This window comes from Thermobia domestica, chromosome 9 (assembly GCF_964235325.1).
Source record: "Thermobia domestica chromosome 9, izTheDome1.hap1.1, whole genome shotgun sequence".
Classification (NCBI taxonomy): domain Eukaryota; kingdom Metazoa; phylum Arthropoda; class Insecta; order Zygentoma; family Lepismatidae; genus Thermobia; species Thermobia domestica.
Genome location: NC_137462.1, coordinates 21,787,258 through 21,809,493, shown reverse-complemented (window position 1 = coordinate 21,809,493; position 22,236 = coordinate 21,787,258). Strand labels below are relative to the sequence as shown.

At 35.7% G+C, this 22,236-nt stretch overlaps 1 protein-coding gene across 1 annotated transcript in view; it reads left to right on the top strand.

Annotated features, from left to right (window-relative positions):
• Positions 1-881: 881 nt before the first annotated feature.
• Positions 882-22,236, top strand: part of Nos (Nitric oxide synthase) — a 560,518-nt gene continuing 539,163 nt past the window's right edge. The window contains exon 1 of the mRNA XM_081770724.1: positions 882-1,654. Coding sequence (XP_081626850.1) covers positions 1,481-1,654 — 174 coding nt within the window. The 5' untranslated portion in view covers positions 882-1,480. The remainder of the gene's footprint in view (positions 1,655-22,236) is intronic.

Below are 22,236 nucleotides of genomic sequence, written 5' to 3'. Positions count from 1 at the left end.
GAAAGTAGACGTTTTTCGTCCCATGTTTATTAGAACATTTTTCTTTCATTTCATATAAGGAATCACCTCCCAAAGTTTGTCGGTGGAGTTATCTACCACCCTGTATATATATATATATATATATATATATATATATATATATATATATATATATGTGTGTGTGTGTGTGTGTGTGTGTGTGTGTGTGTATTTAAAAAGCAACGCAATAACTTGCTATTGTTTTTTCCTTTTCTTTTGACTAAACAGAAAACCAAACCAGTGCGAGTTAATTTTTTTTTTTTTGCAAAATTATAACTATTTTGTTCTGTGTCTCTGGCAACCTTGATTATCTCAAAGGGATGACACAACTTCGCCGCGAGATCCACGAGGCAGAGATTCCGACGTGCCGGATCCTTAAACAAATCTGCAGGACTAGTTGCGGTTACATCGCGCTGGACTTGAATTCACACGAATCTTCTAACTCTACGACGATCGTACGCAGAAATTTTTTTTTAAAAAAAGAGAGAAAAAACACACAAAAAGACAATATTTGCTTTACATTTTAATTCTAAAAAAGATTATTTTTATAAACACTCACAGACAATTTCAAGAAGAAATAATGATAACAATTTCAAGCTTCGCAAAAGTTTAGAACAAAAAAAAAAAAAAAAAAAATCTTTGTGCGGCAAAAACGCAAAATAGATTAGACAAAAAAAAAAAATGTTTTCGTTATACCAACGTATTTAAACAACTTGCATTCGATAGAACGTGTTCTCGCGATCTAATTTGTGAAATAGCTAGAAACATTTCCCAAGTTTTTTTTTTTACTTGCTTTAATAAAGTGCACATTTATTTTTTTTTGACTTGCTTGCAAAAAAAAAAAAAAAAAAAAAAGACTTATCTTCATTACGTCATTTGTTTTAAAAGCAAGCGTGACATTTCCAGAATTGTTTAAAGACAAAACACAATCGCGTGAAATTCCTTTCTGCTTTTACGATTATTTACGCCTGGAATGTGACTGGTCTAAATGTGAAAAGGTAGACAATATTAAAATAATATTGACAAAACCGTAAAGAAAACCTGTAATGCGATTAATAAAACCGTTCTGTGGGTTTACTAATAATTGATTTTAGTGTTGTCCAACTGCAAAACATTATTATACTTACACGTCAAATGCATTCAGTTGTGTTGTACTTAAGCCGTAATGTGTACGGTGAAAATATATCTGTGCATATAACCCATAAAGTGTGTTAGTGCGTCAAGTGTGTGAAAACTTATAAATACTTTCAGTTTTTTTTTTTCTTCTAATAAACAAACCAAAAGTTTTGTAACAGAATAATATTGGAGAAGTTTGTGACCGTGTTAGACAAACGAAAACTGAACGTTGACTCCCTCCCAGGAGTTCGACGTTCTTCATTTTGTTGTAAATTACTCCGAGAAATTGGGCTCGGATTTTCGTTTCCCCTCCGAGGTGGTTCCGGCGGGGGCGTCCGCCGCGACAATGCCGGAGCCCCCTCCGACGGAACGCCACCCTGCCGAGGGGGAATCTGCCAACGAAATCATGAAAGAAAAGGAGAAACAACCTCCACCGCTCATTATTAGAAAACCCATCAAACTTCGTAATGTCATAACTAAGAACGAGGTGTTCGATTCACTTCACTTCAAAGCTACTCAGGTAAGTAAAGCCATTTTTAAATTTTCAAAAATATTACATTTTTTTGTCTTAATTTAGTGTTTTGTATACAATATTTGTTTAGGCCTGACGAGACTATTATAATCAGTGGTAGTTTCAGAATATTTCCCCCAGGGAGACTTTTGATAAACAAGGGGTGAAAGTAGTATGGCAAAAATACTGATAACTCAGGTTGAGCACCGGGGGCAATTTTATAGCTTCGGGGGAGGAGAATTCTTCCCCCAAGCTCACCTTCTGAAATCATCACTGATCATAATAGTTAATTAGGTGATTGCACTGATGATGTGTAATTAGCACATCAGTATCTATCATTGCGATTTTTGGAGCTTTAGGCTTTGATACGGGAGAACCAGGTTCAATTCCCGGAAACAGGTCATATGTTTCGAATTTCACAGTAAGATTAATTGTATGGCTTATATACAGTGTACTAGTGAATCATTCCAACAAACTAAAAGAGATGATTCTTCAGATCAAAATAAGATAAATAGTTCATATGGACCTGTGGGGAAAAGTGCACAGTTTCAGTTTCAGATGTAGGGCTGTATAAAATCGTGAAAAGGCTCAATAGACACTATTTTGAATTTGAGAATTCGTGGAGTACATTAGCGTAAAGAAGTCATACCTAGGCAATTCAAAAATATATTTCACCAACGTGTAATGTGTGTGCAAGTGATTCCTTACAAGGTATAATTCCCAAACATGCTTTCAACAGGATTTTCAGATATGTTCTGGTTTCAAGATGAGCCCAAACTAGGCAAAAGGTAAATCTTGACAATAGTAGACACTGAACTTAGACGGGACGTCGGAAGTGTTAGGAATCGCCAGCTGCAGGTTCCTCGTGTTCTGAAAAATGCGGGCTGCGATGTATTTTGTCACGGTATATTTCATATTTTGTTCTCTTAAATACCTATGCGTGGAACAAAACACCACACTCGTTATTCTGCGATGTATTTTGTCACAGTATATTTCACGTTTTGTTTCTTTAAATTTCCTCAGCATGGAACAAAACACCACAGCACTCATTATTCTGAACACAAGAAACAGTGGAGCTGGCGATTCCTAACACTTCCGACGTCCCGTCGAAGCATTCTCAAGGGTTACCTTTTGCCTATTTTAAACCTAACTTGAAATCAGAACATGTCTGAAAATCGTCTGGGAATTATACAATATATTTAATCCCCTTGTACACCCATTGTTTATTGAAGGAATATGTATTTTTGGGTTGGACATGTATGACTTCCTTTATGACGATATGAACCGACGCTCCACGATTTCTCGAATTCGAAATAGTGAGTGTTGAAAATGTAGCCTTTCCCTTATTTTGGATAGTCCTAGCTCTGAAACTATGCATTTTTTCCCCCACAGCTCTATATGAACTTTTTCTTTTATTTTCATGTGAGAATTCACTTCTTACAGTTTGTCGGTATAGTTCATTAACACTGTATATTTTACTTAGAAGAGTACAGCTATAATTTAGAAGATTCAAGTTTCACTAGGTGAATACCGGAAAAGTTGTTTCCCGGATTTCAACGATGGACTACGTACACTAAAGATAGTGCGTTACCCATTCCGCAATTCTGATAGTGTACATTTGTTATTAGTGAACAAAATATTATCAAGCTATATACTTTACTGTATATATATATATACAGTGAAACCTCTCTAAAGCGGACAGCCGTGGGGAATCAAAAATTGTCCGCTATAGAGAGGTGTTCGCCTTCAAGAGGTTTCAGTATTTCGTTACGTAAATTAGCGAGGAAGGTAAATATACAATTAGAAAAAATATTTTTGCATGAATCACGTATTTACGAATATCACATGCATTATCCTCTGTCATCCAATACTCTATGTTCGAGGCACAACATGGAAATAACATGTTATAGTTCTGTGCACTTTATACTTATCAGTACTTCCTTCGTTTTCAGTATGGCGCTTTAATTTGTGGGGTAATTGCAGTCCTGAAGTGTCCTTTTTGAGACAATATACATACCTGAGTGCAAAAACTACTAAACTTGTCTTCTGGTTGGTTAGAGACTCCAACGGGACAGTAGCATAACGTGTCATCCCTAACAGCGGGCAACTGTCAATCACTTTTGTGTCTAAAACAGCTTGGGTGGGAGTGGGATGCAAGCAAAGGACATAAGAGTGTTGTTAAACAGAGACGCTTCGTCTGGGTTGCTGAGCAGACAGTTGAGGGGGCAAAATTTTGTCACAATGCTTCCTTGGTGACACATGTATGAATTACTAAAAATGTATTTTTACTACACTTTTCGACTTATTTCTAGAGAAAGTGTCCGTAATACGGAGGTAAATAATACCTATAAAAGACAGAAAAGACTGTCCGTGTCCGTACTAGAGAGTGTCCGCTTTAGAGAGGTTTGCCAATATGTTTTTTCTTATTCCAATGTTTGGAGATTACAAAATATGTCCGTTAAGGGAGGTGTCCGCTTTATAGAGGTGTCCGTTAGTAGAGGTTTCACTGTATATATATCGAGAGAGAGAGAGAGAGAGAGAGAGAGAGAGAGAGTAAGAAGACTTTGTGAGTACGTTTATTTTTCTGATGTACTAGTACTCTAGTAAAGTACTGAGTAGGTAGCAGCACAAGGGAAGTTGATGTGCATTTTTATTACGTATCCAAAACAAGTTGCTCAAAATTCTTAATAATAACCATTAACAATCAAGCAGTAGAGACGTGGGTAAGATTGGAACTTCCCGTAGATATCTCCTTGTTCTTACGGATGTTTATAATAATAATAATTATTATTATTTGGTCTTAATAAAGATTACATACGAAAATAAGAACACTCAAAACATTGAACATAAACTATTTCTGAATATGAAAATATTCAGCATTGTGGGTAGTTAACGGCCAACTTATCCTAACAACAAATAGGTTCGGTTTCTGGAAATGTACTCTGAACGGAGAAAATAATCGCACATTTATTTGGAAACTGAATTTTCTAAGGAAAAAAAAAGATAAACGACTTGCACGAGAATTGGCAGACAGTTTGCTATTTAATGGTGAGCACAAAAAGTGGTTATTGTTTTTCGCTTTTTTATAAAAACCGAAACCTGTTTTTTAACAAACCGATTCGGCTTTCTACCAAAACCAATTTTGGTTCTCTAGCAAACCGGTTTTTGGAGAGAAACTAAAATGTTGTCTTTCCCGTTTTCACTTTTTCTACACACCGGGTTTTATTTTTCATTTTTAAAAAAAACTGTTTTTTTCATTCCTATTTAGTATTGCTACTCGAAAACCTCGAGTGTTCAGATTGCACGTAACTTTATTGATTTCTTCATTATTTTCCGGAAGTTCTTATATATTTCTATTCTTATAATCTTATCTCCCTTTGTCCTACAACTTAAAAGCAGGACATTCAAATGTTTATAAAGAAATTCTTGTTAGGTTGATATAAAACGTACACCTTTTAAAATTCATGCAAATATCATCATCATCATCATAGGTATTCTGTCATTATTGGTAGGTCACAATACTGCAACTGACACTCGTCCATGTTCCACAGTCTTCTGCTAACCTCTTCGTTTTCACGTACGATTTTTTCTGTTTTGGTATTGTCCATTAATTGTAGTCTTCTTCGACTCCTCCCTGTCTTTCCTGCCACCATACCCTCTAGCACGTCCCTCATGATACAATCCCTTCTTAGGCAATGTCCCAACCAGTTTCTCTTCCTCTTCTAAATAATATCTCAAACTGTTCTTTTCACCCCCACCATTTCTAACACTCTCTCATTCGTTTTCCGCTCGACACAACTAATTCTCTCCATTCTTCTCCACACCCACATTTCGATTGCTCCCAGTCGTTTTTCCATCATTTTCATTTTAATATGTGTGTTTCTGCCGCATACAGTACACAACTCTACACAAAACATTTAATGCAATTACGCAGTTTTATTAATAATAAAAAAATACTATTAATGAATTGTTCATTCATATACAGCAATTGGTTCTTCCTGCAAAGTTTATTACATCCCATGGAGGACAAGGAGAAAATGGTTCTTCTAATGCATTAATATTCCATAAAATCCTTTCGAAAAATGAAATCTTTGAGTTTTACGTCCCACGGTTATGCCGGTTAGGCTAAAGGAGACGGTGATGATGAGTAATGAATGAAATGGTGGAATGAAGAAAGTGGGAGGAAACGAGAGAACCCAGAGAAAACCCACGCACACGGTGTTTGTCCACCACAAAGTTAACTTGGCGGAGGCTTTGATCGAACTCGGGACCCCTAGCACCAGAGGTGAACGCTCTACCATTGAGCCACCGCGGCCCCATTAAAATCCTATCGAATAACACACAAAGATAGGTAGGTTCCTCTTTGTGTAGAATGACTCAGCCCTAAGGTATATGAAGTATTAATTTATTCTAGGAAATAAACACGCCTGGGGTATATCAGCGGTTCCGCTGAACATAATGTTAAGCGCCATTTCCGATGAAATTGAGTTATTAGGTGCAATAGGTTGAGATTGAACCATAGAATAGTATGTAGGTACTTTAATTTCGCAAATATACCTGCAGATGGCAGGGGAAGCTTGTTTTGTATGTGTCATTGCATTGAATTGCATGCGAATGTTGACTCTTCTTTTCCAGTTTATTCGAAAGTTAGAAAATGTTACATATCATTATGTTCCCCGAGCCACTCTGCGTGTTTTTCAAGTTTTAATCTAATCTACTTAACATTATAGGCTTATAAAGAGTGTGTTCTAGCTGGGTGCTAACACCAAATCGAGAGTCCTAATACCAAGCAAAAATTGCTTTAGTTCGAAGTACGACATATTTGAACTCTTAGAGTTCAAATTTATATATATATATATAACTCTATGGCCTATGGAACCCGGAGGTTCAATGCCGCGTTCACAAAAGCTCTCCACTGACTTCTATCCTTAGCTAACTGCATCCAGTTTCTACTCTGTATTCCAATCTCTGCGAGATCCATCTTAATATTGTCCTCCCATCTGCGCCTAGGTCTTCCTAATGGTCGTTTTCCGATTGGTCTTCCAGTCAAGACTTTGAAAGCGTCTCTACTTTCTTCCATTCTAGCTACATGACCCGCCCATCTAAGCCTCCTAGACTTGACGACCCTAACAATGTTGGGTAAAGCATATAAATTATGTAGTTCCTCGTTATGAAGTTTTCGCCATTCCCCATTCCCGTTCCTCTTGGGTCCGAATATTCGTCTCAGGATCTTGTTCTCAAATACTTTCAGTCTATGTTCTTCCCTCAGAGTAAGTGACCATGTTTCGCAGCCATACAGAACCACAGGCATGATTATCGTTTTGTATATTTTAAGTTTCAAATTCCTCGACAGAATTCGCGACGACAAGAGATTCTGAACCGAATAGTAACACGAATTCCCTGGTTTTAGTCGACATTTAATTTCTCCGTGAATATGATTTTCCTCTGTTAATATTGATCCTAGATATTTGAAAGTATCCACTTTATCAAAAGTATTATTTAGTATTTTAACGTATCCATAATTTGCTGTATTCCGGTCCCGACGCACTTCCATGTATTTAGTTTTCTCTGCATTTACTTCTAAACCCATGTCCCTGCAAGCGTTTAATAAGATCTCTGCATTTCTTTCTATTGTTCTTCTATCATCTCCTATTAAATTTACATCATCAGCATATGCCATAACCTGGTGAATACCGTTCAACTGTAAGCCCTGGTTGCTATCTTTGATTTTCCTTATAGCGTATTCCAAAACGAAGTTAAATAATAATAATAATAATATATATATATATATATATATATATATATATATATATATATATATATATATATATATATATATATATATATATATATATATATAGAGAGAGAGAGAGAGAGAGAGAGAGAGAGAGAGAGTGGCTGATCCAGGAGGAGCTAAACCATACTTTGCCACTTTATCCAGTATAAGCAGGATTGAAGCCCATTTTAATCAGTGTATACATGAGCGTCAAGGAAGGGGGGATATAGCCCCTCTTGGATCCGCGCCTGCACATATACAGGGTGGGCCATTTTAATTAATCCACGGAAATATCTGAAAAATGATAAAACATAGAAGAAATGTTTCAAGTACACGTTATATATTGCTAAGGGGGAAACCCAATTCCGCCAAAAGTACCCCTCCCCGCCCCCCTAAATGGGGGTAACGGGGGGTAACTTTGAAATGTCAAATGGGAACATGGGTCGAGTAATACCTCGTTCGAAAGGCCTTGGAAAACTAAGTAACGTTGTACCAAAAGATGTTCCATATTGTGCACCGGTTTCAAAATGGCCGCCATAATATGGTTCGGGAACTCCAGAAACCCGTAGTGTGAAAACCATGGAAGTAAGTGAATGGAATAAAATTGAAATACGTAAATATCATAGGGCATATCGAACGGTGTGGTCCCTGTGATCCCAGTGGCCTCCCTAAAGGGGTCTTGGGGGCTAACTTCAAAATTTCAAATAGTAACATGAGTCGAGTGGTACCTCGTTCGATAAATCTTGCAAAATCTAACATATTGCAGGAGAAAACGATTGATGTGAAATGGCAGTGTTCTCAAAAGGCCGCCGAAACATAGTATCCGTGTCAGAGAAAAGGTTTAGTACCCGTAGTATGAAAGCGATTGGAGATAAATCAACAAAAGAAAAACTGGAGTAGCTAACTGACTTAAGGCACATCGAGAGGTGTTGTCGGGGTGACTCCAAGGGCCAACTGAAAGGTATCCGGGGCCAACTTGAAAATGTCAAATAGCAGCTTGAAGCGAGTAACATCACGTTACATAGACAAATTAATATCAAACAGCTTCTGTAAGAAAATTTTCGACATGAGACACCGTTTTCAAAATGATCGCAAAGACATGGTGACTGAGTCTAAGAAAACGTCTAGTGCCCATAGTATGAATACGGTTAGACATAAATGAAAATAACGAAAATTAAGTAGGAAAACCACGGAGGCGTTCCAAGGCTCGAGAATAATACAACAGAGATAAAAATATTAGAGTAAAATTGCCATAATGTATAGAGAGAAATCCAAGTCCTGCAAAATAATCTCACCCTGCGCTCTGTATGTGAGTCGGGTGGAAAGTAAAGTGAAAGTTCAAACGAGAAATCTACTTTAATTCGTAAATTAAGGCTAACCTTACAAATAGGTATGGTGTGGTTGAAACATTTGTTTGTAAGGATGACGCTGAAGTGACTAAAAAAAGAGAAACTTTTATGCAATGCGTGCTGGTGTGGTTATTCAGAAAGCATTTCGGGGATATACATACACACCGTTTCGTCCCTCAAGCTCACAATATGACATGAATGCTAATAGTTAATCAAAATGTAACTGTGGCCATCCGCGTTAACTTAGTGCACCAATTCTCTATGCATGAAGTCTGCCTCCCAAACAGCATTGGGTAGGTCAAGCGTACGCCCGAACCGTTGTCCGGTCGGACATTGAAATTTTGAAGTTAGCCCACAAGACCCCTTCAGGGAGGCCACTGGGATCACAGGGATTACATCATTCGATATGCCCTATGATATTTACGTATTTCAATTTTGTTCCATTCCTTTACCTTCCATGGTTTTCACATTACGGGTACTGGAATTTCCGAACCATATTATGGCAGCCATTTTGAAACCGGTGCACAATATGGAACATCTTTTGGTACAGCGTTACTTAGTTTTCCAAGACCTTTCGAACGAGGTATTACTCGACCCATGTTCCCATTTGACATTTCACAGTTACCCCCCGTTACCCCCACTTAGGGGGGGCGGGGAGGGGTACTTTTGGCGGAATTGGGTTTCCCCCTTAGCAATATATAACGTGTACTTGAAACATTTCTTCTATGTTTTATCATTTTTCAGATATTTCCGTGGATTAATTAAAATGGCCCACCCTGTATATACAGGACCGGATCCAGGATTTTCTGAGGGGGTGTACCAATAACTATCAGTACATTTGAATCAAATTTAATTTTTTTTTTAATGCCTTTAGGCATCTGTGATATGTAATAGGAACTGACTTAAACTATTGTGTTCAGCAAAACCGCTTTCTTTTAAGCCCGAAACGGAAACATGACATGAAATTTTAGGAAAGCATTGCTATTTCCACTGCCAGTTTCTCATTTTAGATAGCGTATATTCAGAACGAAGAGGGGTGCACGTGCCCCGGTGCACCCCCTTGCATCCGCGCCTGTATATATATATATATATATATATATATATATATATATATATATATATATATATATATATATATATATATATATATATATATATATATATATATATTGTAGAAGCTAATGGTGCTAATCTCATATTAAACTCTAAAGCCACATTTCACACTCTATAACTAGGTATACATTAATTGCAATTGTGGAGCGAAGCAATCGGTCTTTCTTTATTATTCCTATTTTCGACGATTATTTCTCAATGGTATGTCTGGTCGGGACATGCAACACTTAAAAGACACTCAGCGCGCGTTCTCAAATCACCACATCAAAATTTTGGTTACGAATGGTTCATGCGTCTCGGATGAGTATTGGTGAAACGAATGCCTAAATCGATTTAAAGAGGAGCTTCGCTTTGAAAATTTTTGTTCGCAGAACTAAAAATAAAAGAAAAAAGAAAAAGAAAAAAAGAAAAAATGGCTTCGTCCAATTTCTAATGCTGAAAATACTGTTTTCCATTGTTTTCAATGAGAACTCGCGCGCCAAATGCTTTTCCAATGTTAAGTCTATGGGAATCCCGTTTTTCGGTTATTATTTCTCAATGACATGTCCAATCGGAACATGCAACCTTTTACGGCACTTAGCGCACGCTCTCAAATCATTATGTCAAATGTGGTTAAAAAACGGTTCAGGCATTACGGAGGATTATCCTGATATCCGAACGCCTAAGTCGAGTAAACAGGAGTTCCGCTCCAATAACGAATAAATCAAACTGTTACGCGAATTATTCAATAGAAGCATAACAATAAAAAGGCTGGCAAAAATACTTAATGAAGGTTAAAAAAAACTTGGATTTTTTAAAATACATTATCATCATAATCATTGTAGGTATTCTACCATTATTGGCAGGAAAATGAAATATTTCAGTTTAACGTCCCACGTTTATGTCCATTAGGCTAAGGGAGATGATTAAGGTAAATGCTGGAATGATGCTGGAAGAATTATGAAAATTGGGTGGAAAACGGGAATACCCCGAGGAAATCCAGGGATACGATGTTGTTCATCGATAACTTACTTGGCCGGGTATCGAATCAAGGATTATTAGCAAGTTGCTTGACGCTAACTAAGAAGCTTCCATATGCCACGGTACTCAGAGCGAACTTGTAATATTATCTACCAACTGTACCCTCTCTCGATCTTCCCTCTTTCTTCTCTCACAGGACTCTCGTCTCTCATCATATAGTTACTTCTCACGTAACATCTCTGCCACTTTCTTATCCTCTTCCTAATTGTCTATATATTAAACTGCTAGGTTTATATGTTTGCCTCCAAACTTTTTGACAATGAGATTTTGTAAACCACAAATGCTAGAAACGTGCCATTTTCACTGGTCCATTCCAAATTTTGTGTAGATTGTCCGGTTCTAATCAAACTTTTAAAAAACATGGCCGTTATTTCTTTATTACATTTTTAGGGGTAAACTGGAAATGTTGGAATAAAAAAAAACATAATATCCTACGAGATATACATTCCAACAACGCATGGTTGTATACAGGGGTTGCATGTCTCTCAGGTGTTTGTTTCATAGCCAAATAATAATGAAAAATGAAGGATAATCATTTCTCCAGTCTAAGATGAATCTTTATTGTTTAGAGTGTTTTGTGCAATGAACACCATAAATCACTGACATTATAATTAATTGTGTATGTAATGTATTTGTTTATTACATACTGCATGCAAGAAAAAAGAAAAACACGGATCATACATGAATTTGAAACTCCAACAGGAAGTAGGCTCAAATCTTGCAAATGGTGCGAGTTATTGAGAAAATTCTCCCTTTACGTGGCACTCCTTGCCGATTTTTTTAAAATTAAGACGTCTTTCACTTGCATTTGGAAAAGGATATGTACAGATGTTGTGAGGAATGACAAGGAGATTCATGTTCATATGTGAATGGTGTGCATTATACTTACACAAATTTAATTCTAGAAATTTGAAACAATACCAAATTTTATTGAAATTCAAAAATCGGACAATTAAATTTACAACTCTAGTGCCGTAAACAAGTTCTATACAGTATCGCCGCGAGAGAATTTTGCCTGGTAAGTTGTTCTCAGCACTAAGGTAACAAATTTCATATTTGGATTTCCGAATTTCAATAAAACTTGGCATCGTTTCGGACCTTTACTCTTTTTCTAGCCCAACAAAATGATGAATCATTTATGTTTTTGGTGGAATATTACTACTCTTTGAAGAGCATTTACAATGATTTATCTAGTATCTAAAGCAAACTGTATTAAGTACTGATAATGGTAAATGTTCAATCCTTACTTTTCCCTGTCAAGTTCCGGATTTTCTCGTTTATAGGAAGTACCTTGTAAGTTTTTATTGCTTTTTCAGAGATACAAACTCAGCGATTTAATATGCAATTATAACGTATCTGGGTCCCTATTATTCTCCATGAACTATTAAACTTGACAGTTTAAAAAAAAAATTATCGGTTACTTATACCAAATACTTACATTTGTGTAGAATTTCAAATTCTTTGTTTAGAGGATAAATCCTACTGTATGCGTTTCAATTAGTGTTTCTGAGTGCCTCAAGATATGAAAGTTTGCATGCTTACATGAAAGATGCTATACTGTTATAGTGATCTTCACTGGTTAATGTTAATACACGGTGTAAGTGATTTTGCTCTTGTTACTAATCTCCCACCTTAGAAACGGAAATTAGGAGTTTATTATTATTATTATTATTATTATTATTATTATTATTATTATTATTATTATTATTATTATTATTATTATTATTATTATTATTATTATTATTATTATTAACTTTACTTGCAGCGTATTTATTTCATTTGTGCTGCTAAATTTCAAATGTACATATTTGCAAGAAGTAAAGTACCGTATAGGTTATTAATCATTTTCAGAAGTGACTAAACAATATATAATTTTTCATTTTGTCCGTTCCGGACTTTCTGCTTTGCTTGTACTACAAAACCTATATTTGTACTAAATTTAAAGTGAGTATGACTACAGGAAGTACTAGATTTTCAATCGTTGTCTTAAGTAATGTGGCAATATGTAGGTTCTCCCCTAAATTTCCTCCATACAGGGGAGAATTTCGAGTTTTCGAATTTTTCTCTTTTATTTCTACTACATGTCTTACGTTTTTTTTCTTTTTTGTCAAATTTAAAGTTTAAATGTTTACAGGCAGTACTCTGCACGTTTTGAATTGTCAAAAGTGACTTCACAATATGTAATTTTGACTTCTCTTTCAATTTTCTTCCTTCGAGGGAAAAACTTCCAGTTTTCGGGCTTTCCTCTTTATTTTCTAATTTTGTACCAAATTTCAACTTTCCATGTCTACTGGAAGTTCGCAATAAGCTTTAAGTTAAATGGCCTGATATATCTAATTTCAACTCAGTCCCTTAATTCTCCCTTGGATGGGAAAATTTCCAGTTGTGAATTTTTTCCTATTATTTGTGTCACCAATGCTACATTTGTGTCAAATTTCAAGTTTCCATGTCTAGTAGAAGTACCCTAAATGTTTTAAATCAAATGATGAAATTGTATGTAATTTTTAACCTGCTCTCTAATTTTTCTCCTTGGAGGAGGAAATTTTCAGTTTTTGTATTTTCTCCTTTATTTGAATCATAGATCCTACATTTATTGCCAAATTTTGAGTTTCAATATCTACAGGAAGTTTCCTATAGATTTTGAGTCAAATAACGTAATGGTTATGTAATTTTGGCACTTCCCCACTAATTTTCCTCTTCAATGGGGAATTTTTTTAGTTTACGGACCTTTTTTCGTTATTTGCGTCACTAATCCTACGTTTGGGCCAAGTTTCAATTATGTATATTTACTGGAAGTATCTTACACCTTTTGAGTCAAGAGATATATAAATCTATACGTGATTTTCCCTTCCTTTCTAATTTTCCCCATTGGGTGAAAATATTTCTAGTTTTCAGATTAATCCTTCCATTATTTGTGTGACAAATTCTACGTTTGTGCCAAATTTAAAATTTGTGTGCCTTCTGGAAGTGCCCTATAGGTTTCAATGAGTCAGTCAGTGCCTAATTTTGAGTATTTTTTCTGAGTATTCTATTAGTCTCTATTCGTAAACGATTTGAGCTAAAACATTGACATTTTGCATAGAACATGGCCTGTTGCAAGTTAGTAACGCAGCCAATTTTCGTTGCGCTAGCTTTGTGAGAAGTGAAACTATAGGGTCTAGGTCAAAACTCCCACAGCCAAAACTCCCACACTCGAGAAATGTCAAAACGCCCACACAATCGGTCATAATTTCCATACAAATAGACAAATCTCCCAAATGTACGAACGGTCAAAACTCCCACAACCAAAACTCACACACTCAAGAAATGTCAAAACGCAAACACAATCGGTCATAACTCCCACACAAACGGACAAATCTACCAAATGTATGAACGCTCATAACTCCCACAGCCAAAACCCACACATTCAAGAAATGTCAAAATGCCCACAGAATCGGTCATAACTCACACAAAAATGGACAAAACACCCACACTTAGCAACGGTCACAATCCCCACATAAATGGAGAAAACTCTCACACAAATGGACAAAACTCCCACAGGCAGAAATTGTCACAACTACCACACAAATGGACAAAACTCGCACACAATGGGACAAATCTCCCACACTTTGAAAGATCCTCGTTGCGCGTCTTGTAAGTTTCACACGCTGAAAATAATAAAAAGAAGTCCAAGGGTGTTTTGACCGTTCGTGCATTTGGGAGATTTGTCCATTTGTGTGGGAATTATGACTGATTGTGTGGGTGTTTTAACATTTCTTGAGTGTGGGAGTTTTGGCTGTGGGAGTTTTGTCCATTTGTGTGGCGGTTGTGACAATTTCTGCGTGTGGGAGTTTTTGGTCCATTTGTGTGGCAGATTTGTCCATTTATGTGGGGATTGTGACCGTTGCTATGTATGGGAGTTTTGTCCATTTGTGTGGGAACTATGACCTTTGGGGCCTATGGCCGCTTACCTGTGTGGAAGTTTTGGCTGTGGGAGTTATGACCGTTCGTGCATTGGGAGATTTTTCTATTTGTGTGGGAGTTATGACCGTTTTGTGTGGGCGTTTTGACATTTTCTGAGTGTGGGAGTTTTGGCTGTGGGAGTTTTGACCTCCTCCCAAATTATACATGTTCCAAAAATGAGTGACTTGTTTCATGTAAATGTACACACGGCGTACTCCATCCAGAGTACTTGGCTTGGCACACTTTATCGTACGCCTTGACTATGTACTGACATCTTGCTAGTGTCATAAAAACTAGCATTATAACAGAATTATGTTGTATTTCTAATAACGCATAACATTTTTTCTCTTTCTTTGTAAATTTTGCTTTGCATTTGCCACGTTTACGAAATGGGAACTTGGTATTTGGCGATGAAAGTTCCAGAAATTTCTTTTGTTAATTATAACTTCCTTATTTTTATTGGATCAAAAGATCCAATATACTTCAGGCAAAAAAAGTCTTGTATGCCTTATATCTGGAGAATTACATATAGTATAGCCAAATCCAAACTATCATTTAACTCAATATGATATCATGATTTTTTTTTGAAAAAAAAAAGAAAAAGAAAACTAGATTTAAGGACCGTTCAAAACTTTTGTGACCCCTGATCCAAAAACTACGCTAATTATTGGCCAAGATTGCAAATTTTTGATGCATTTTTTGGATCATTCCTAAAATTCTTGTTATTTTATTTTATTTTATTTTATTTATTTTTGGGGGGAGGGGAGGAAGAAAGCTGTTTCCTTCTTGAGCACATCTCCACACATATGAAATTATTATGAAATTATTAGACACGGTATCACTAAATTATTATTATTATTATTATTATTATTATTATTATTATTATTATTATTATTATTATTATTATTATTATTATTATTATTATTATTATTATTATTATTATTATTATTATTTTGGAAATGTGTGTAATTGGGACGCTTTAATAAAGTACTATTTTTTCATTAATTTCTTAACTTTACGAACCTTTCTTTTTACATTTTGCTTAGTGTAAGTGCATTAAGAAGAGCTTCGATGTGATATTCAGGTTTTATTTGATTGATATAATACATTTTCAAACCTACAAAGGCGATATTTAACAGTTATTATGCTAGAAAAGATTTTTGAAATTATAAATGTTATAGAACAAAAATGAGCTCTATAAACCTCTCCTAACTCTTTACCTGTAGATATTGACAGGGGCATTACGGAAGCGGCTCGTATGTTAGTTAAATTGTTGTGCACAAAGAGATATTTTATGTTTACACAATGCGCTCCTAGTGGGACATTTTTGTCTGTTATAGTGGGCAAAAATGATGCATTAACGTGTATAGCTATCACTTGGCCTGTAAGAATGACATTATAGATAACAAATGCTATAGAGCTGTAGTGGATTGATTCATTTGTAATTTAACATTTATTTTCAGAACCGAAACTATACGAGACAAGGAGCTACTCATTAAAGAGGGATTTGAATCATATAAACTCTCACCAGCAATCGAACCCAAATCTCCCACTCCGAAGGCGCATTTCTTAATATATACTTGAACTTTAGGTTCACGGTGGCTAGTGTAAACCAACTGTTAAAATTATTCCCTCTGTTATTTATATTCCAATTTATGTTCTGAATATTCGAAGGGGGCGCGCTGGCTCAGTGGTAGAGCGTTCATCTGCGGTGCTTCTGGTCCCTGCTTCGATCCCAGGGGCGTGCCGTGTGGAGTTTGTGGTAGACAAATACCGTGCTCGTGGGTTTTCTCGGGGTTCTCTCGTTCTCTCCCACTTTCTTCATTCCACCATTTCATTCATTTCTCATTATCACCGTCTCCTTTAACCTAACCAGCATAAGCGTGGGATGTAAAACTTAAAGATTTAATTTCATTTTTCTGAATATTCGAAGAATCCATTTTCGAAACATTCATTATTCGAATAACGAATATTCGAAGAATACATTACTTAAAAAATCCATTATTTGACTAACGAATATTCGAAGAATCCATTACTTGAAAAATCAATTATTCGAATAACGAATAATCGAAGAATCCATTACTTGGAAAATCCATTATTCAAATAACGAATATTTAAAGAATCCATTAGTTGAAAAACCCATTTTTCGAATAACGAATATTCGAAGAATACATTACTTAAAAAATCCATTATTTGAATAACGAATATTCGAAGAATCCATTACTTGAAAAATCAATTATTCGAATAACGAATAATCGAAGAATCCATTACTTGGAAAATCCATTATTCAAATAACGAATATTTAAAGAATCCATTACTTGAAAAACCCATTATTCGAATAACGAATATTCGAAGAATACATTACTTAAAAAATCCATTATTTGAATAACGAATATTCGAAGAATCCATTACTTGAAAAATCAATTATTCGAATAACGAATAATCGAAGAATCCATTACTTGGAAAATCCATTATTCAAATAACGAATATTTAAAGAATCCATTAGTTGAAAAACCCATTATTCGAATAACGAATATTCGAAGAATACATTACTTAAAAAATCCATTATTTGAATAACGAATATTCGAAGAATCCATTACTTGAAAAATCAATTATTCGAATAACGAATAATCGAAGAATCCATTACTTGGAAAATCCATTATTCAAATAACGAATATTTAAAGAATCCATTAGTTGAAAAACCCATTATTCGAATAACGAATATTCGAAGAATACATTACTTAAAAAATCCATTATTTGAATAACGAATATTCGAAGAATCCATTACTTGAAAAATCAATTATTCGAATAACGAAAAATCGAAGAATCCATTACTTGGAAAATCCATTATTCAAATAACGAATATTCAAAGAATCCATTACTTGAAAAACCCATTATTCGAATAATGAGTATTCAAAGAATCCATCCTTAAAAAATGGATTCCTTAATCCCTTTTCCTCCAGCATTCCCATCCCACCAATTCTTCTTCATTATCATTAACTTGCCTTAATCATCGTTCTTCTTAGTATAAAGAACAAAATCGTGGGACGTTAACCTGAAATATTTCATTTCATTTCATTTCATTATCGTCACATGTTTCTCGACTTCTTCAGCTTAAACCGAATATCCCTTTTACGTAAATCTCAATAATGTAAATACTAAAGATTCGTTTTTTTTAATACATGTAATTTTATTTATTTATTTTGATAACTATGCTGGAATTACAAATATCTGCCTACGTATATTCTGTTCTCTCTTCTCTTCATAGGAAGGAGGTAGCTATGAGTCTGGGAGCAAACAAAGTTCTCTCAGAGCACTATTTTCCCTGGCATGCACTAACATATCTCTTACAGTGCTGCATACCAGATAACAGCAGCAGCTAATCGAGTGTGTAGGACAGATGAAGTGATAAGATCACATTTTCCCTTCTATTGTGACGTGTCTGTATGTATGGCATTTGGAATTCTACAAAACTGATCTAACAGCGTCCATTCATTGGACAGAATTACGTGATCATATGCAAAGGACTATTATGGAATACCAAGAACTAAATAAAAAATATTATTCAGTTCAGTGGTCTAAGGCAGTGTTTTTCAAACTGTGTTCCGCAAACTGCAAGTGGTTCTTCAGATATGCCCTTGTGGTCCTCCTCTGAAATTGAACATTAGTCCAAAAAAGACACCAAAACAAATTTCAAGTGATTTGTATAATATAAAAATAACCAAGAAAGTTCTGTCACTTTTCTACCCACAACCTTCGAACATCCAAATGTCACCTAAGAGGTACCTGGAAGATCAAAAGTAGTCCCTATTAGCATCGACAACCTTCTGCCAATGTTCCGGAAGGTCATAGGTTCCATCGCGGTAGAACTTGGTGGGCCGTGAAGCGAAGAAGGTATCAAGTGATAATGGAATAGGTGATAATCGGACGGTGCAATGTTCGGAAAGTATGGCGGATGAAATAGTTATTTCCATCCAAGGTGTAGAATGGTGTCCGGCTCATCCTAGTCCCGTGGGATTTAGCGTTGTCCTGTAAAAGGAGGACCCCTTTGCGATTCAGAAGTACTGACTCCAGAGTTTTGAGTTTTTCTTGAATACGGCTCAGCTGCTGACAGTACACAGTTGCATTCATGCTCTAACCAGCTGATAGCAATTTCCGATGCACGTGTCCGCGAGCAGTCTACCAAAACCACAGGAGGACCTTCTTCTGCTGCAGTGCTAGTTTCGGCTGTTTCGGAACCGGTTCATTGGATGCTAACCAATGATGACGGCGCCGTGGAGCTTTGTACAGGATCCACTTCTCATCATATGTCAACATCCTGTCCTTCCTCAGACGAGACAGCAAAGAAACACATGTGTCTGCTCGTTTTGCCTTCTGACCCGGAGTAAAAATATGTGGGACCCATCGACCTAACTTGTAGTGCTTCCGAAGTTGATAGAGGTGCTACCGAATGGTTTCTGCACTCACACTGAATTGTAGTCCCAGTTCTTCACATGTCTGGCCACTGTTCACCTCAATTTCTGGCTGAAGATCTTCATTTTGTACATGGGTTGGTCTTCCGGTACGTGGTGTGTTTTGGAGTGTTTCGTAACCGTCCTTAAACTTGTTAAATCACTGCTATACTGTCCGCGTAGTCAAAACACTCTCACAAAAGGCCTGGGATATCTTCCGCCCCTCTACAGCGGCGATTGACACCAGTTTGAACTCGTACAGCATACATGACCTTATGACGTTCAGTGGAGGTCTCATGTTCACTCTGTCCTTATGCAAGTTCACGTGTAAGTGAACTGCCACAACCAGGTAGTATGTTGGATATACCCACATCAACAGCTGACCTTCGTCTTATCTCCATTCTTATTCAACTCAGGGTGTGAGGGCCAATTGAACACAGATCTCCACAAAAAGCGACAGAACTTCTTGGTTATCTTCGAGTAATGGATTTTTGATAGGAATTCTGGTTCCGAGGAACAGCATCTATGTTTGATCTTATTACTCTGTTGCAACCAGTACTTATAGATGCACTACTTCAAGTTTGAGTATTGAATTTACAGAGTTTGGAAGTTTCAGTTTCACTCTGTGGAACGACATTCACCTGTTTATATATTAGATGCAAGGGAATTTCAAGGAAAAATAGGACTACCTTGTATACTTCCTCCCATATCACATTGAAGTATTGTTGAACGTAGAACGCTTTCTAAATATATGGTATATGATGAAATATAATCACTTTTTCTTTCCTATGGCTGAGTAGTAGAGAGTTATCTCTGGTGCAATCATTCCAGACTATGCAATATTGTGATGGACAACATTCTATATCTCAATTTGTAGGATTTCTCCCTTTTTCTTCACAGTCTCATTCCAATAATTCTTTCAGTCATTCATTTCATTATTTCACAATCCTAACCATCCATAATCATTCTTTTCTTTAGCGTAAAGATCATGTTGAATTAAAAATGACTATAAAATAATTCTTCCTTAATATAATTCAGATTTTTTCTTTTCTAAATTGATTTTATGAGCGCGGCGTATATTTGGATGTTGTCTTTTTTTTTTCTCTCCTCTTCAAATTTAAAGGTGTACTCATATTTGGATGCGGTATATTTTCGTACTAATATGGTACTCTATTTGTTCTTCATTTGCGTACATTTCTTAATGCAATAACTTTTCATTACATACTTCTCTGTGTCATACTCTTGCATGTTTCTCATTTTGATATCACTGGCCAACTTTCTTTTCTTCCGCATAATTTAATTTCCCCACTCTTTAACCAAAAGCAAGAGCAAAAATTAACTTCTAATGTTAAGGTTTGAGAGTAAAACCTCCCTTTCTGATTCCATTGAAAAGCAGCTGCCAATAGGTTGATGAATCTGTGACTCCATAATTGTATTTCCTCACCAATGTATCAATGTAAAGTCAATTTTTGTTGACACTTGCGGCCAGCTTAATTCAAACTTCAGTATATCTTTTAGAGCATAGAATGGAGAGGAGAAAAAGTGTGAAAGTGTTGAATAAAAATTTAGACTGGGCAATGTCGATAGCAGAGCCACCAGTGACAGTTTATACAAATAAAATGAAAAGAAGACATGGGTTTCCAATATTGATACCATATTTCGTTAAAACTTCTAAACTATGCTGCGTATAAGTGTCGGAAGTCTTAGAGAACGGCCATATCCGCCCTTTCGTTCGTTTGTTGACAGGTACTTGAGCAAAACCGATACGAGATATCAAGAAGCGCAGTTCTGCAGTCGATTTTGCGTTAAAAAAAAAAAAAAAAAAGGTTTCATCTCTCCGTTAACCATCTATTCATACCGGAAGTGGTTCATGTTAACAACAGTTGATTTCAACGTTTATCGCCATAGAACAAAAATGGTAATAGATAGCGACAAATGGTTTCCTGCAAACGTATCAGCATCTCAAGAGAATATATCGACACAACTCGCTGCACACTACCGAAACCGGAAGTGGTTCATGTTAACAACATTTGATTTCAACGTTTATCGCCATAGAACAAAAATGGTAATAGATAGCGACAAATGGTTTCCTGCAAACGTATCAGCATCTCAAGAGAATATATCGACACAACTCGCTGCACACTACCGAAACCGGAAGTGGTTGAAATTCACTAATACTTCCTTTTTAAATACTCTATTTCCATAGAGCAAAAACGGTAAGAAATATTGAAAAGCATTTATATATATATATATATATATATATATATATATATATATATATATATATATATATATATATATATATATATATATATATATATATATATATATATATATAAAGAATTAGCGTTCCAAACATGCCGGAAACTAACTTTGCACTTTGAAACCATTACTTTCCGAGCGAGTGAGATGAAAACGAGAGGAAATGGTTGATACTACGCATGCGCAAGATGTGTTGCCAATCGCGATTATCCAAACTTCTCAGTAGTCGTTTATATACGGTATTTAAAAAAAAAAATCTAGTTTATTACTGAATGTTTGCCTATTTGCGAAGCATTACAAATAATCTCCGCTACTTTTGAAATTAGTACAATAATGATAATGAACCATTGTTTGCTCTTTGTTTCTCAAAGTAAGCTCTGACATTATATACCATTTCCCTACTTTGACTTGTGATCGTAGTACCGCTCTCGATTTTTTTAAAAATATCTTTTATCTTCTGTAGTCATAGCATCAATTAACCAAAGTACAAGAAAATTTAAAATCAATTATTAAAATTAAAGAATAATGTTTCATACACCTGAACATGCTGAGGTAAAAAAAAAAAAAAGTAAAGAAGAACCGATACAAATATCTCCACATAATCCCAGACGTTAACACAGAAAAGAATAGATACACATTATATTTTAAAATAGTTTTACAAAGCACAAAAATTCAGTT